This window comes from Felis catus, chromosome X (genome assembly GCF_018350175.1).
Source record: "Felis catus isolate Fca126 chromosome X, F.catus_Fca126_mat1.0, whole genome shotgun sequence".
NCBI classification, from domain to species: Eukaryota; Metazoa; Chordata; class Mammalia; order Carnivora; family Felidae; genus Felis; species Felis catus.
Window position 1 is genome coordinate 107,756,302 of NC_058386.1, and position 17,020 is coordinate 107,773,321.

Here is a 17,020-nt window from a genome sequence, read left to right on the forward strand (position 1 = left end):
AGATTTTTTAAAATAAATGAATGAATGAAAGAACAAATGAGTCCAGGATGTGCGGGGAAGAATACTGTGTGGGGTCCAGAGAGATCCCCACTGGGGGATCCTATGCAGCCTGGGAGCAGCAGTATGGGATACTGGGCGCCATGGAGAAGGGACATGGAAAACAGGTTTGCCAGAACACTAAGACAAACTTCACTCTGATCACCAGTTCTGTGTTGGGAGGAGACTCACTAGAAATGGCCAGGAAACGATGTTTGTTTCTTTTGATACAAACTGATGGTGTTTTCATGAAAAACATAATATAATCAAGTCTCACAATTTTTAGTAAATAGAGAAAAAGCAAAGGCAAACAAAATCCTACCACTTAATAAAGATGCTGTTCATATTGGGGTGCATTTCTTTCAGTCTTTTATTTTTATGCAGATTTTCCTTCACATGGTTGTAATCATAATTAACACAATCCTATATTTTGTATTTGCTGTTTAAAAGCTCTTTGTAAATATCACTTTAATGATTTCATAATTTTCCAGGCTGTGGTCCTTCCATAATTTATATAACTAGTCTCATTACTGGGCTAGCTTTTTTCCCCTAAATTTTTTCCTGTTATGGCTCATGTACATATGTTTTTGCCTGTCCGAAGGTAGATTTCATTAGGACAGATTCCTAGAAGGGGAATTACTAGGTCAAAGGGCCTGGGGATGATTTTTGGCTCCATACTTATGTGCCCCGTTTGCCTTCGGGAAGAGTTGTACACATTTTCAGTGCTCCTAACCTAAATGAATGTGCCCATTTCATCCAGCCTGGACAGCACAGAGTATCACCATTAAATGAACTCTATCAATGTTCTAATTAATTGAGAGAAAATATTACCTTATACCTGTCTCAATGTACATTTTACAATTGTGAGTAAGGTTGGTTGATTTTCTTTTTAATCTCTTTTTTCCTTCTTTTTTCTTTCTTTTTTCCTTACTTTCTTTTTCTTTCTGTCTTTCTTTCTTTTCTCCTCCTTCTCCTCCTCCTCCTCCTCCTCCTCCTTTTTCTTCTTCTTCTGCCTAATTAAGTTTTCTCTTTTCTGGACTATCGGTTCAGGGATGATTTTTTTTTTAAGTTGGTTTTTTTTTTTTCTTCAAATAAGCAACCAGAGGCAGCTATGCTTGAGGGTGAAGCCGCCTCCCAGTTTTCCCTCCCCCTTTACCACCCTCCCCCCCATAGCTCTTTCCACCAGGTCCAGTGACAATTGGATGATGCAGCCTTGATATCATCCGATTCCAGAATGGGTGGCTGCATTCCTTTTCTGAAGGCAGCAAGGACACTGTGCCCCAGAATCATGCCCCCTTTGCTGTTGTTGTCCGCCTTCCTTTTTTTAGTGAACGTCCTGGGAGGAGCCCCAGGAAACAATCCGGACCGCAGGACGAAAATGATATCAATACACAGTCTGTCGGAGCTGGAGCGTCTGAAGCTGCAAGAGACTGCTTACCACGAACTCGTGGCCAGACATTTCCTCTCTGAATTCAAACCTGACCGAGGTGAGCCGGCCCCGGAGCGTGGTGTCCCCGCCTTCGAGCGAGCGGACCCCCCGGGCAGGACGGGGCCGAGTCTGGGGTCCAGGAGGGTGGGAGGGGCTCCCGCCTGGTCTCGGCCCCGCTCGGTTCCCCTGGAGCCTGGACCGCCGAGGAAGCAGGAGTTGAAGGGTTTTGGTTGAATTGTGGAAGAGGTCAAGATTAGTTGAGTTGGGTCGAAGCCTGGGGGCTTGAGGGGGCGGTCAGACAGGCGGAAGGCAGGGACAGACAGGTGGACAGAGGGCAGGTGAAAAGACTGACGCACCAGGTGCGGTGCGAGGAGTCAGAGCGAGGAGGAGGTGCAGAGGGACCCTTTGAGAAGGGACCAGGACGCACAGAGACGGCGTGCTCGAGAGACGGCGAGTCCGGGGAGATAGCGAGACAGCGAGAGAGACACGCGCCAATCCGGGCACAGAGCGGGAGGGCGGTGCGGGCGCGGGAGCGTCGGCTGGAGGTGCGCTGCGATCGCTGCCCCCCCCCTCCCCCCACTCAGCCGGCTGCGGGTGAGCGAGCGGGACGAAGCCCTGGATGGGGCCCGAGCGTGCAGGGGGCTGGGCGGCCCCGGGGAGGCGGGAAGGGGCGCACGGGCCGAGGGGCGCCCCCGCGGCAGAGAAAAGTGCGAGGGGCGGGGGGCGCGCCGGGCGCGCGCGGCGGCCGTAACCTGGGGACGCCACGCGAGGGACTAGGAGACCCCGCTGCGGGGGTCTGAGAGCGGGGACGGCGCGTGTCGCCGCTGCCGGGGCTGCGGTGTGGGGAGCCGACGGCAGCCCGGGCGCGAGCGCGCCCACAGGAACTTGGAGACCCCTACTTGCCGCCGGGACGCAGGCGGAGCCCCTCCCCTAGCCTGTTGCATGGTCGCGGCGCCCCAGAGTCCGCAATGTGTATCTGAAACCCTGTGCGGAGCTGCTGCTGGTGCGTGACACGGGGCGCGCTGCGCACGAGGCGCCTCCGATCCTCTGATTCGGTTAAATTCTTGGAGTCTCAGGGGTGGTAGATGGGCTTGGTCCCGTTGTCAAACGGGGAAACTGAGGCTGAGAGAAAGCAAAACACTTTCAGCGGGCAGGTCGGAGCTGTTTGCTCCGCCCCCTCCCCCACAGATCAATACATTGCGATGTTTTCATCATTTATCAAATCCTATTTGTGTGAGTGTGCGTGTCTTTTCTTTTTCTCTTCCCATAGCTCTACCTATTGACCGTCCAAACACCTTGGAGAAGTGGTTTCTGATTCTGAGAGGACAGCAGAGGGGTGAGGGGCTCTCATACTTAGGAAATAAATGGGGCTTTACCTCCCCCCCCCCGGCATTGTGTCCCTGGCTACTGGAGACTCGGCGGTGCCCATTGCTTCTGGGGGTACTGAACCCCCCCAACCCCATAGGGGATGTTTCAGGAAATGGCGCACTCGCTGCAGACGCGGGGCGGTCCCAGCAGATTTCCCTAAGCCTTCCCCGTGGATCCACCCCAGACAGTCGCCCAGAAGAAACTGCCCTCATTGCTTCAAGGCTGTCACCCCCCTGGCAGGACCTAAGGCAGGGATCCCGAGCTCCGTCGGGGTAGTGGAACTGACTGCTTCCGCCAAACCACTGCAGGGTCTTTTTGGCTCCCTCTCCAGGGAGGGGCGCTGCGGGTCTGGAGGGGTGGGGTTGGCTGCAGGCGGTTGCTTAGAGGAGCGCTACAGCCCCTGCACTTCCTCCTGATTTAAGCGCTGCGGAGCGTTGACGTGTCTCATTCTTTCTCTCCCTGGCTCCCCAGTCGTATCACTCAAGACGTTTGGCATTCGCCTGGAAGAGGTCCTGGTGAATGAGCTTACCCGCCGCAAGCATCTTGAACTAACAGCCGCGATGCAGATTGAAGAATCCACTGGTCAGGCCTCGGGACGTCGTCGGGGAAACGTGGTGCAAAGGATGTTTGGCCGCATCAGGCGCTTTTTCAGTCGCAGACGGGATGAGCCCACCTTGCCCCGGGAGTTTACTCGCCGTGGGCGTCGAGTGAGTTGAACCCTCCAAGCAGTGGCCGTCCCTGAGGTGTCCATCGATGCAGGGCGGGAGGGCCAAGGCCTGTGACCTCAGAGGGAGGGAGAGCTGAAGAGAACATGTGTGTGTGTGTGTGTGTGTGGGGGTGTAATTGGCTTCCCACGGAGAGAAGGTCTCCTGTTATGAATGTGACACAATCCCCAGGAAGGTCCAAAGTGACCCTCCTGCTCCCCCCCTTTAAGATAGTTTGGGTTTCTCCACAGGGGGCAGTGTCGGTGGACAGCCTGGCTGAACTGGAGGATGGGGCCCTGCTGCTGCAGACCCTGCAACTTTCCAAGATTTCCTTTCCGATTGGCCAGCGACTTCTGGGATCCAAAAGGAAAATGAGCCTCAATCCGATTGCTAAACAAATCCCCCAGGTTGTTGAGGCTTGCTGCAGCTTCATTGAGAAACATGGTAAGGGGGCTGAGAATGATGGTTTAATCAAGGTAGGAGGCAATTAAAGGTCAAGAATGGTGTTCTAGAAATGGGTAGAGAAAAGAGGACATAGGGTGAAGGGTGGGAACATTCCCCTGCCACCAGCTGGGGCTGGGATTCAGTTGGGGAGAGGGGAAATGCCATGGGGAAGGGGACCAGAGATACTTAGCATCTCTTGGTCTTTTCTTTCAGGCTTAAGCACAGTGGGAATTTTTACCCTGGAATACTCAGCAGAGAGAGTGCGTCAGGTAAACTGGCTCTGTTTACACCTATGTTCCTTGAGTGAGGAAAAACAGGTGGGGGTGTCTTCCCCATAGATCTGAGTGGAGTTTCATGCCTGGTGGGGGGGATCAACGTCTTCTTTCTAGCCCCTCAGCCATGCCATATTGCCACCCACCTCCACCGAAGCTTGAGACTTATGGAAGGAAATGCCAGGAGGGAGCATGTGATGGGCAGGGCAGAGGGTCCATGTCTTCTCTCCCTTTTTTCTAGCTCCGTGAAGAATTTGATCAAGGTCTGGATGTAGTGCTGGATGACAATCAGAATGTGCATGATGTGGCTGCACTCCTCAAGGAGTTTTTTCGGGACATGAAGGACTCTCTGCTGCCAGACGATCTGTACATGTCCTTCCTCCTGACAGCAAGTGAGTCTTGTGCTGTCCCTTGTCAGGCAAGGAGGGGAAATAGTATGGGGGGGGGCGGTAGGGACAGAGGTCTGGCTGCAGGACCCCAGAGAACTAAAACAGAGTAAACATCAGAAGATGAAAACACCTATCCAGATTGCTTTGCCTAGATCTCTTAATAGTCCATTGTAAGTCTATTGTTGGGAGATTTCTCTAGAGCTTCTTGAAGCTGTGTGTGTCCTCCCAGGGCAAAGAGGAACCTAGGTTCTGTAGAAGGGATCTGCTTTTGATGGGAGCACTTCTTGCTTTCAGGGCTCCTGAGCTCAAATGCTTTGGGAATGAGCAAAGACAAGATGCCTGGGTACTTCCTCCATAGCTCTTCCTCAGTTTTCAAGCATAATCACATGTCTTTTGGTATCAGGCTGCTGTCAAGGCTAGCCCCCTGAGCCATCCACTGCTTTCCTTCTTCTAGCTCTAAAGCCACAGGATCAGCTTTCTGCCCTGCAGTTGCTGGTTTATCTGATGCCACCCTGCCACAGTGATACCTTGGAGCGTCTGCTGAAGGCCCTGCATAAGATCACTGAGAACTGCGAGGACTCCATTGGCATTGATGGACAGTTGGTAAAAACCTGTGGAGAATGGTTATGAGAGCTGTAGTAGGGGACATGTGTGGGAGTGTATGAGAGACACAGAGACAGACGGTAGGAGAAGGCAACAAGAACAAAAGGAGACATTCATATTTGTGTCATTTCCATTACTGCCTCAGAGTCGATCACTTTCTGCTTTCCTTTTTGTAGGTTTCAGGCAACCGTATGACTTCCACCAACTTGGCTCTGGTGTTTGGATCTGCTCTCCTGAAGAAGGGGAGATTTGCCAAGAGGGAGTCCAGGAAAACAAGACTGGGGATTGACCACTATGTTGCTTCTGTCAATGTGGTCCGTGCCATGATTGATAACTGGGATATCCTCTTCCAGGTAAAGGGAGCTTTTGGACAAACTTCCTTCATAGCTTTCTCCTATTCACAAGGCAAGTGAGGGTCATACATGCATCCCTGACAGTAGCCAAAGCAGGCAGCCACTAAATCTTCCAGAAATTCCTCCTGCATTCAGTGGTCATGGTATCTTCAGTCCTGGGTACCTGATAGAGAGGAGTATAAATTTTAAAATGTTGTGTAATAAAGGCTAACATTGCTCATTTTACCCTCAGGTGCCTCCCCATATTCAGAAGCAGGTTGCTAAGCGTGTGTGGAAATCCAGTCCTGAAGCCCTGGATTTTATCAGACGCAGGAATTTGAGGAAGATACAGTGAGTGTTTTCTTGGTTTGTTTAAGCTTAGCCTGAAGCAGAATCTCCTATGGGGGCTTTCAATCCAAGACCACCGTCATGTTAGGCAAACCAAGTATGAAAACTGACTTGCTTTTTCAAATTCATTTCCACCCAGGAGTGCACGAATAAAGATGGAAGAGGATGCTTTACTTTCTGATCCAGTGGAAACTTCTGCTGAAGCCCGGGCTGCTGTCCTTGCTCAGAGCAAGCCCTTTGATGAAGGTCAGTTCCCTGCTGGAGGTCAGGCCCTTGCTGAAGGTCAGTCCCTTGGTGAAAGTCAGGCCCTTCCTGAAGGCCAGGTCCTTGCTGAAGATGAGCCCCTTGAGGAAGATGAGTCCTCTGAGGAAGATGTGTCAGGCCATGAAGAGCTAGTATTTGAGTATCTCCATCAAGAAGTAGTCTTTGGGGAAATTCAAGGTCTTGAGATCCCAAATGATCTTGAGATTCAAGGCCCACATCTTGAAGGCATACCAGAGCTTGATGAAGAAGAAGATGATGATGACGACGACAATGATGATGATGACGATGATGATACCCTGAATTTTGATGATCTTCCTCCCCTGGAAGATATTCTAGACCCTGATGATGAAATTCCCGAACTCATTGAAATCCCAGACTTTGAAGAAATACCATATTTTGATATGGTCCCAGACCCTGAAGGAGCCCCAGATGTGCAAGAAATCCCAAATCCTGGAGAAAACCCAAACCACGACCTTGAAGAAGGGCCAGATTTTGAAGACAACCAAAATCTTGACCTTGCAGGAATTCCCTATCTCGATGTAATCCTGAACAATGAAGAAGCCTCAGATACCGATGAAATCTCAGACCATGCAGATGCTTCAGAACATGATGAAAACCCAGATTCTGAAGAAGATCCCAATCTTGAAGAGGTTCCAGCTCTTGATGAAATCCCAAATGATGTATCCTCAAATGCTGAAGCAATTCCAGGCCACGAAGATGCCCCAGAGGTCAATGGGATTTCAAGTTCTGATGAAGACCTTGATTTTGAAGAAGTTCCAGCTCTTCATATGTTGCCAAGCCCTGAGGAAGCCCCTGGGGGTCATGAAATCCTAAATCATGAAGAATCCCCAGAGGTTAATGGACTCTCAGACCCTGAAGAAGATCCCAATCTTGAAGAGGTACCAGCTCTTGATGGAGTCCCAAATGATGAAGAAACCTCAGATACTGAAGAAATTCCAGATCAGGAAGAAACTCCAGAATTCAATGGAATTGCAGGCTCCGAGGAAGGCTCCAACCCTGAAGAGGTCCCAGCTCTCCACGTGGTAACGAGCCCTGAAGATGTCTCTGATTTTGATGACATTCAAGACCAGGAAGAATCTTCAGTTACTGAAGAAATCCCAAGACACGAAGAAGCCTCTGATGTCAGTGGAATCCGAGACTCTAAAGAAAACCCCCGTCTTGAAAAAGACTCAGTATTTAATGTGGTTCCAGAGCCTGGGGATGCTGAAATTCACAATGAAATTCCCAGTTCTCAGAAAGACCGAGCCAACACTTTTGAAGAGGATGAAGTTACCAATTTGGTTCCAGAGCCTGAAGATGTCTCCATTCTCAACACAATTCCAGACCCTCAGCCAGACCTTACTGTCAGTCTTGATGAAATCATGAATGTGGAGGCTGTCCCAATGCCTAATGATCTTGACTCTAGAGAAGTTTGGAGTCCAAAGGCAATAAAGTCCCACAAAGAAGATGCAGATGTTACATTTCTTGTAGATACCACCCTCCTTAAAAACAAGTCTCAGCCTGGCCAAGTCATGGACCACAAATCCTCCCCAGAGTCATTGATGACTGACACCTGCTTTCTCCCCTTCACGAAGTGCTGTAAGCTTCCGGCTCCAGCTTTGTTACTCATTTGCTTAGTAAAATTAGTCAGGCTGGTTGTAGGGTGGTGGTGGTTGTTAGGGGGCCGCCCTCTTCCCCGCCTGCCCGGTGGTATTGTCCATTTGCTGTAAGCACGGGGTATCTGTCTCACTCTTCCTGTTCTCTAACCCAGCCCTACCCCCACCACCTTCTACAGGGGGCCTAGATTTAGAGATATGTGTTCCACTGTTAGGCTGCAGTTTTCTTAACATGTCAAGTAGGGATAATCTTTCCTACTCTAACTTCTTGCTTCATATTGTATTTGAAGTGCAAAATTAGGTCTTAGTCCCTTGCGTGCTGTGCAGAGTATGAAGTCTGGAAACATTAAGGAGTTAACACTGTTACTATTTTCCAGGTTCCTCTGAGGAGCCAGCTGTGCCTCCCGGCACTGCCCGTTCCCATGACGATGAGGAAGGAGCGGGTAACCCCCCCATTCCGGAGCAAGACCGCCCATTGCTCCGTGTGCCCCGGGAGAAGGAGGCCAAAACTGGCATCGGCTACTTCTTTCCTTAGATGTTTTTCCTTCTATAAGGTGCCGGACAGGGGAAAAGGGTGGGGGTAGACCTGGGATGTCACAGGAAACATTGAAGAAACGTTGAGGGTAAAGATCTGAGGGTAAGAAGGATTTCCACCTGATGCTCGGGTCAGGCTGAGAATTCCAAACACACTGCCAGCCCCTTCACTGGGGATGTTTGGTCTCTTCAGCTAGTACAAGCAGAGATGTTTCTGTGTCATGCCCAGGCTCCCTGGTGCTACCTTGCCTTTCTCTTTTACCCCTGATCCTGGCTTTCCCACACTACAGCCTGTCCTTTAATTGATGTGACATTTGTGGTAAACACCTTGTCCCAGAGAAGCTCACAAATCTCGAGGTGCTTTCCCTCCCCCGAAAAAAGGGAATTGCATGTTTTTCCTGACTTTCCTTCCCTCCTCCCAAGAGCTCAATTGCAAAGGCCCTCAAGAGGCATGCTAGGACGTCATGTCAGGACTGACAGCTGACAAACAATTAACGCTAAACCATGTCACACCAACTCATAGCCGTGTCCCCGCAGCAACTCCACCACCTCAGGATTTTTTGCCTGCCCCAAATTATTTAGACCAATGGCTCATCAAATAGCCACCCCCAAAATTCTGTGCAGTTTTGCTCAGGTCACGCTAACAGGGAAACCTCAAATGTAAGCCTAACTAGACTTCTGGGGTCAAAACTTAGAGGAAAAATTTGATTTTATTACCTAGATCTGTTTTACAGACAGCTGGAGTTCACACCCTGCTGTCAGCAAAACAGCTAGTTAGGTAGAGACACATAGTTCCAAGTACTTCAAGTCACCTGATTCCAAACGTTCTTACCTATCGTCTCTGTAGCTCCTCTCTGCAGGACGGTACAAATTTGCGGGACATGCTCTGGTAACACGCAGATATGGGTTATGTATGACATCCAAAATTATAGCTGATATTGAGGGGTAACAACTGCTAAGGTCCATAGAATGAAGAATGTATTGTATTGAGGGATAGAAATTGATCACACAATGGGTAACAACCGCAGAGCTCGAAGATTTGTGATTGTTAAAACTTCTCTGGCATTTAATCATTAATAAACATCTGTGTTGTGACAGCAGCATATTCATGGCTTAATGTGTGTGTGTGTGTGTGTGTGTGTGTGTGTGTGTGTGTGTGTTTAATTTGAAAATTGGATTGGTGAGTTGGGAAGCTCTGACTAGAGCTGAAGGGGAAAGAGAAATAGGGAAGAGGGATAAAGGAGAGGGGGTGACATGGAATAATGGGATGTGGGGGAATGGACTAAAGCAGGGGGTGTGTAGAATAAAGGGGGGGTGATGGGGAATAAAGGAGAGAGGTGACACAGAATAAAGGAGAGGGGGTAAGGAATAAAGAAGAGAGATGATTGGGAATAAAGTGTTGGCGGTCAGAAGGACAAAAGGGGAGGCGTTATGGGGAATAAGGAGGAGATGATGGGGTATGAAGGGGAAGGGTGATGTGGGACAAGGGGGGGGTGATGTGAGATAAAGGGATGGAGGTAATGGGGACAAAATGGGGGTGATGGGGAATAAAGAGGCGGAAGTGAAGGAGCATAAAGGGGAAGGGTGGGTGACATGGAATAAAGGGGAAGGGGACATGGGATAAAGGGGAGGAGGGTGTGGAGTAAAATGGAAGAAAGGGGAAGTGCTCTAGTTGAATAAAGAGAATGAAAGGGTTAAAGTCGGATAAATGGTTGAGAAGGGATGAAAGAGAAACTGGAAAGAATGAAGCTTAAGAGGAGGGCCTCTAAAGGGAAAAGGAGGGGGATAAAGGGAGAGATCACTAGATGTTCTCAACTGAGAAATCCCCTTTGGATTGGTGAAAAATGAAAACCTGAAAACATCTGGAAATACATGATTTTCAGGGCAAGAGAAGAACATGTTGCTGTTTGATTGACAGGACCTCCAACCTTTCTTGAAAACTTAAGACTTCATGACATGCTTGGAAATTTCCCGTGTCAGGCACAAGGCCCCGGGAGAGTGAAACGTTGTGTATTATTTATTTTTGTACACTTTGCTTTAGGATATTTCCTCACATAGAGTTTTACAGAGAGCAGAAATGTAATAACATTGGGTCCCTCCCATAATAATTATCATAATTATTATAATAATCATTGACATATATTGAGTTATTCCAAAGTGTCTGACACTGGGTTTGAAGCTTTACATGCATCATTTTATTTAATATTCACAACTCTATGAAGTACATGCTACTGTAATCCTCGTTGTTTCCTGGAAAACAGTGAGATACAGAGAGGTCAAATAATCTGCCCAAATTAAACACCTGGTTAGTGGAAAACAGCCAGTCTCCAAAGCTCGGGTGTTTCACCACTAGATTACCCTGGGCCATCCATTTTAGAATTCTTCCTCTGACAAGAAGATGCTTTGTGATGTCTTGGGGGAGTTATTTGAATGGGATTTGCACTTTTAACAAGCAAGGTTCACCCTCCTTCCTCATAGGTCCTTTCTCTCTAGATAGAATAAGCTACTAGACAACAACTGTGCTAGCTCATGCGGACCCTAGTATATGCATCTAGGGCCCATATGTATTAAAGCCAGTGGGAAATGTAAAGCTCACTTATTCCAACTCTGTTCTTATATAAATGGTCACACAAAAGGTTTATAATGGCAAACAGCTGACTTGAGGTCAGAGATCTGGATTAATATTCAGACAAACCTTCTGACTGCCATTCCAGAACTTTACAGGGCTAAAATAGTAAAATATGTCCCCAGAAGAGTTTGCCTGTACTTTCCCCACTCAGCTTAAAAACCAACCAATAAACCAGATAATAAGCAGGAAAGTTGATTGTTTCAAAACATTCCTTTTACTTCCAGGCCTTCCCTGAAACCAGGTTTTTTCCCTGATCTTATTGTTTCCCTTGCATTCCTCCCCAGTGCTGACTGCTAACCAGAGGGTTTGAACTGAGAGTGACAAATGGATGTGGGCATTATCCCCACTCTTCCCCATACTCTAAGGGAGATCTCAAGAGACTTCCTTGACACTCCAAGTCCTGGTCTCATCCCAGGTGGCCTTGACAATATCCACACAGAAGACCCATCCTCCACAGCCTGGTCTCACCCTCACCACACTGTCCTTTAACTTCTTAGTGCTTTAACCAATCACTTGGCATCACTGGGTATGACTGGATTTCTGAGGGGTCAAGTTCAATATCCCATTGTGTCTTGAATCTCCTAACAGTGGCTGGGTCCCACGCATCTGCTATTTGGCTGCATTGAGGTGCCTAGTGCCTCAAGTCTTTACCTTTCTTCTTTACTTCTTCCTTCAGCCAGATGTCAGGGCATATCGATTTAGAACTGACCACCTCTTCAACCCTTTGCCCTCCAAATACCACACCTGCACTAGTTAGTCTTAGGTTTGAGGTCCTCTGAACATCTGATCTCTCCAGTCTCACAATAACCACTGTGAGAGACAGGAGTAGCACTCCACATATTGGTGCTTCTAAGAGTTAGAATTTCCAGGCTCAGCTGGTCCCTCAGTCCAGTCAGTAATGCTTCACGTGCCCCAGGTTGTCTTCTCTAAATCCCCACTCATTCATATTCCATTTCTACATCATTCCCCTCAAATAGCAGCCCTATTCACTTGAACTCATCTCAAATACATCCTCTCTTCTGCTTTATACTGGTTTACTTTCCTCTTTTCTAGTTTCTTTAGGTAGGAACTTAGATTATTGATTTTCTCTTTTCTGGTGTAAGCTTTCAGTACTTTGCGGTGTACCACAAGTTTGATATGTTGTATTTTCACTCTGTTTAGCATATTTTTTTTTATTTTCCCTTGAGACTTTCTCATTGACCCACAGATTATTTAGATGGTTAGTTTCATTTTCAAGTGTTTTGAAAGTTTTCTGTTATCTTTCTGCTATTGATTCATAGTACTGTTTGGCTCACCTGATGTAGGTGGGACTTCCATTTGATCTAGAGGAAGGATGAGCCTTCCTGGCCCACATTCTATTGCTAAAACGAAGCTGGTGTTCAGGAAATGGCAGGCCGGGGTCACCTTTTTCTGTTGGAAGAGAGGTCATAAGATGTCCTCATACTGTGCTGTTTCTCCAGTCCTGGGATCCCAAACCAGTACACCTTCCTCTGTCATCTTTCAGAATTCTCTTTTGGTTTGCTCTGAAGTTATTTCCAGGCTTTATAGTAGGTATTTTCAGGCTTTATAGTAAGTTGTATTTAGTAGGGAGGAGCCTGGGGGAAAAAGGTCCATATGATCTCGTCCTGAGCATTAGTCTACTGGATATATTAAAAAAAAAACTTATTTAGATATAATTTCCATATCATACAACCTATAAAGTGTATAATTCAATATTTTTAGTATATTCAGAGTTGTGCAACCGTTGCCATCATCTAATTGAATCTTATTTTCACTACTCCAAAAAGTAACCACATACCAATTAACAATCAATCTCTATCTCCCCCTTGCCCAAGCCTAGGCAACCACTAAGCTACTTTCTATCTCTGCAGACTTCTCTGTTCTGGGTATTTCATGTAAATGGAATCATACAATATGTGATATGTTGTGATTGGCTTCTTTCATGTAGCATATCATTTTCAAGCTTCATCCATATAAGAGCATGCATCAGTACTTAATTCCTTTTCAATACCAAATAACATTTTATCATATGGATGTACCATATTTACTTTGCGTGTACCTACTAAACAATGATGTTGAGCATTTTTCATATACCTCCTCCCCCATCCTTTGGTCACGTATCTGTCCAAATATTCTGCCTACTTTTAACTGGTATTTTTGATTGAGAGTTGAAAGTTCTTTATACATTCTGGATTTTTTTTTCCCAGTCTGTGATTTGTCTTTCATTCTCTTAACAGAATCTTTTCAAGAGCAGAAGCTTTTGATTTTAAGAAAGTTCAGATTATCATGTTAAAACATTTTAGGATCTTACTTTTGGTGTCATTGGTAAAACTTTTTGCCTATTCCCAAATCACTAAGCATTTCTCACAAAGTCTACACTGCAGCGAGGAGATGAAGAGCCTAGGGTTCAAAATTTAAGGAGGATCTCACTTGCAAAGTTGTGCAAGTCCCCGAGAGTGAGGAGATCCTTCAATTTTGCACACTAGGTCCCCCTCTCACTTCATTTTACTGTTTTCTGTTATGTTTATTCCAAGAAGCTTTATAATCTTATTTATCTAGTCATCAGTTGAAGGTGAAATGGATTGTTTCCCCTTTTTCTTATCATAAATAATGCTGCTATGAAATTTATGTTCAAGTTTTTGTGTGAAGATATGTTTTCATTTCTCTTAGGTATATATCTATGAATGGAATTTTTGGGTCATATGGCAATTCTATTTTTAACATTTTTGAGAAACTGTCAAACATTTTTTTTAAGTGAGTGCACCATTTTACATTCCTACCAGTGATGCGTGAGATTTTCAATTTCTTTATGTCCTTGCCAGCCATTTTTATTATGTCTTTTTGATTACGGCCCTCCTAGTGGTGTGAATTGTTTCTCATTGAGGTTTTGATTTACATTTCTCTGAAGTCTAGTAATGTGAATCAATGCAATACAAATATAAAAATTATATTTTTAGTTTTACTTTTTCTGCCTACAATTTATTTTGAGTTGATTTTGTGTATAGTGTGAGGTATGGATTGAACTTCAATTTTTTTCTTCCACAATATCCACTTTATTGAAAAGACTATAATTTCTCCATTTAATTGTCTTTATAACTTGGTCAAAAATTGATTGATCATTCATTTTGTGTATATTTCTGCATTTTTCTCTGATGGCTCTATTTGTTTACTTTTATGTCAGTACCCTCTCTCTTGATTGCTGTAGATTTATAATAAATCTTTAAATTTAGGAACGTAAGCTGCTAATTTTTCCCCATCTTTATTAAAGATATAATATTATGTAGATTTAAGGTATGCAATGTGATAATTATATATATATATATATATATATATATATATATATAGTATGCAAAGTGTTTACTGAAAAAAATTAGTTAACATATACTTTACCTCAAACACCTGGTGGTGGGGGGTGATGAGAACATTAAAGCACTACTCTCATAGTAGCGTTCAAGTATACAATACAGTATTATAAACTGTAGTCATCATACTATACATTACATCCCTGGAACTTAGTCATTTTATAATTGAGAGTTTGTACCCTTTGACCAATAACTCCTTATTCCCACCTCTCAGCCCTGGCAACCACAGTTCTCTTTGTTTCTATGAGTTTGATGTTTTTAGATTCTACATATAGGTGAGATCATACAGTATTTGTCTTTCTCTGTCTGACTTCTGACTTATTTCACATAATGCCCTCAAGTTACACCTGTGTTGTTGTAAATGGCAGAATTTGCTTTTTTAATAGATTTCTATTTCTGTCTCTTATATATAATATAATATGTATTATAGATATTATATATGTACTATATATTATATTATATATTGTGTATATATTATAGATTATATGCATTTTATATTATATATGTATCATATATATATTTTTAGTTTTCATAGTCTTGTCTTTCTGTCAGACTTATTTGTAAGCATTTCATATTTAGAATATTTACCTCCCCACCAGAAGAAAACTTATACACATTTGCTGTCACTCGCCATCCATCTTTACCCCTCAGTCTTAAGCAATTACTAACCTAAGTTTGGTTTCTATAAATTTACCTATTGCAAACATTTTCTATAAAGGGAGCTTCACAATATGTGTCCCTTTGTGATTGCATTCTTTTACATCACATAATGTTTTCAAGGTCGACCCATGTTGGATTATGCATAAATACTAGATTCATTTTTTATTGACAATAAATATTCTATAGCACAGACATACCACACTTTACTTATCCCTTCATTAGCTTATAGGCATTTGGGTTGTTTCCACTTTTGGCTGCTATGAATAATGCTACAATGGACATTTTAGTTCAGATTTTTGTGTGGACATATGTTTTTATTTCTCTAGGGTAGACACATGGGAGAGGAATTTGGGGGTCAAATAGGAACTCTGTGTTTAATATTTGATGAAATATCACACTGTTTTCCAAAGTGGCTACATCATTTTTCCATACCATCAGTGATGTATAAGGGTTCCAATTTCTTCATATCTTTTCAAAATGTTATTACTTTTTGTCTTTTTTAATTACAACCACCCAGGAAGGTATGAAATGACATTTCATTGTGCTTTTGACTTACATTTCCTTATAAATCATGATACTGAGCATCTTTTCATATTTTTATTTGCCCTTTATGTATATTCTTTAAAGAAATGGTCTGTTTAAAGTCTTCTTTTTTTTTTAAGTTTATTTATTTATTTTGAGAGAGACAGAGAGACAGAGAGAGAGAGAATGCATGAGCTGGGGAGAGGAAGAGAGAGAGGAAGAGAGAGAATCCCAAGCAGGTTCTTTGCTGTCAGCTCAGAGCCTGATACAGGGCTCAATCTCACAAATCACGAGCTCATGATATCTTTGTTTCAAGTTTTTATTTAAATTCTAGCTAGTCAATATGCAATGCAATATTAGTTTCAGGAGTAGAATTCAGTGATTCCTCACTTACATACAACACTCAGTGTTCATCACAAGTGCCTTCCTTACTACCCATCACTCATTTAGCCCACCCCCCCCACCTTCCCTCCAGAAACCCTCAGTTTGTTTTCTATAGCTAAGAGCCTATTTTATGACTTGCCTCTCTTTTCTCCTTTCCCCATGTTTATCTCTTTTGTTTCTTAAATTCCACATATGAATGAAATTATATAGTATTTGTCTTTCTCTGACTTATTTTGCTTAGCACAGTGCACTCTAGCTCCATCCACGTCATTGCAAATGGCAAGATTTCATTCAAATGGTGCTGAGAAAACATGCAGAAGAATGAAACTGGACCACTTGCTTACACCATACACAAAAATAAAGTCAAAACAGATGAAAGACCTAATTGTGAGACAAGAAACCATAAAAATCTTAGAGAACACAAGCAACAACCTCTTTGACTTCAGCCATAGCAACTTCTTGCTAGGCACATCTCCAGAAGCAAGAGAAACAAAAACAAAAATGAGCTATTGGGACTTCATCAAGACAAAAAGCTGCACAGAGAAGGAAATAATCAACAAAACTAAAAGGTAACCTCCCGAATGGGAAAAGATATTTGCAAATGAGATATCTGATAAAGGGTTAGTATTCAAAATCTATAAAGAACTTATCAAACTCAACACCTCCCTAAAACCATACAATCCAGTTAAGAAATGGGCAGAAGACATGAATAGGCATTTTCCCCAAGAACACATACAGATGGCTAACAGCACATGAGAAGATGCTCAACATCATTGATCATCAGGGAAATACAAATCAAAACTTCAATGAGATATCACTTCACACCTGTCAGAATGGCTAAAATGAACAAATCAGGAGACTATAGATGCTGGAGAGGATGTGGAGAAAGGGGAATCCTCTTGCATTGTTGATGGGAATGCAAACTGGTGCAGTCACTCTGGAGAACAGTATGAAGGTTTCTCAAAGAGTTAAAGTAGAACTACCTTATGACCCAGCAGTTGCACTACTTGGTATTTACCCAAAGGATACAAAAGTACTGATTCGAAGGGGCACATGCTCCCTGATGTTTATAGCAGCATTATCAACAATAGCCAAATTATGGAAAGAGCCCAAATGTCCATCGA

The 17,020-nt window shown here is 44.4% G+C and overlaps 1 protein-coding gene across 4 annotated transcripts in view; it reads left to right on the forward strand.

Moving 5' to 3' along the window:
* ARHGAP36 (Rho GTPase activating protein 36) overlaps positions 1-9,439 on the forward strand; it is a 37,962-nt gene extending 28,523 nt beyond the window's left edge. For 2 of the 4 annotated variants that reach the window (XM_019824288.3, XM_006944008.4), the window contains exons 2-12: positions 1,365-1,523; positions 2,736-2,801; positions 3,305-3,540; positions 3,789-3,981; positions 4,195-4,250; positions 4,495-4,645; positions 5,097-5,245; positions 5,422-5,598; positions 5,831-5,928; positions 6,065-6,171; positions 8,183-9,439. In XM_019824288.3, the coding sequence (XP_019679847.1) occupies positions 1,415-1,523; positions 2,736-2,801; positions 3,305-3,540; positions 3,789-3,981; positions 4,195-4,250; positions 4,495-4,645; positions 5,097-5,245; positions 5,422-5,598; positions 5,831-5,928; positions 6,065-6,171; positions 8,183-8,340 (1,500 nt within the window). In that variant the 5' untranslated portion in view covers positions 1,365-1,414 and the 3' untranslated portion in view covers positions 8,341-9,439. Of the gene's footprint in view, positions 1-1,110; positions 1,524-2,380; positions 2,469-2,735; positions 2,802-3,304; positions 3,541-3,788; positions 3,982-4,194; positions 4,251-4,494; positions 4,646-5,096; positions 5,246-5,421; positions 5,599-5,830; positions 5,929-6,064; positions 6,172-8,182 lie in introns of those variants that run through there. The other 2 variants (XM_006944007.5, XM_045051005.1) reach the window with 2 other exon arrangements.
* The last annotated feature ends 7,581 nt before the right edge of the window (positions 9,440-17,020 follow it).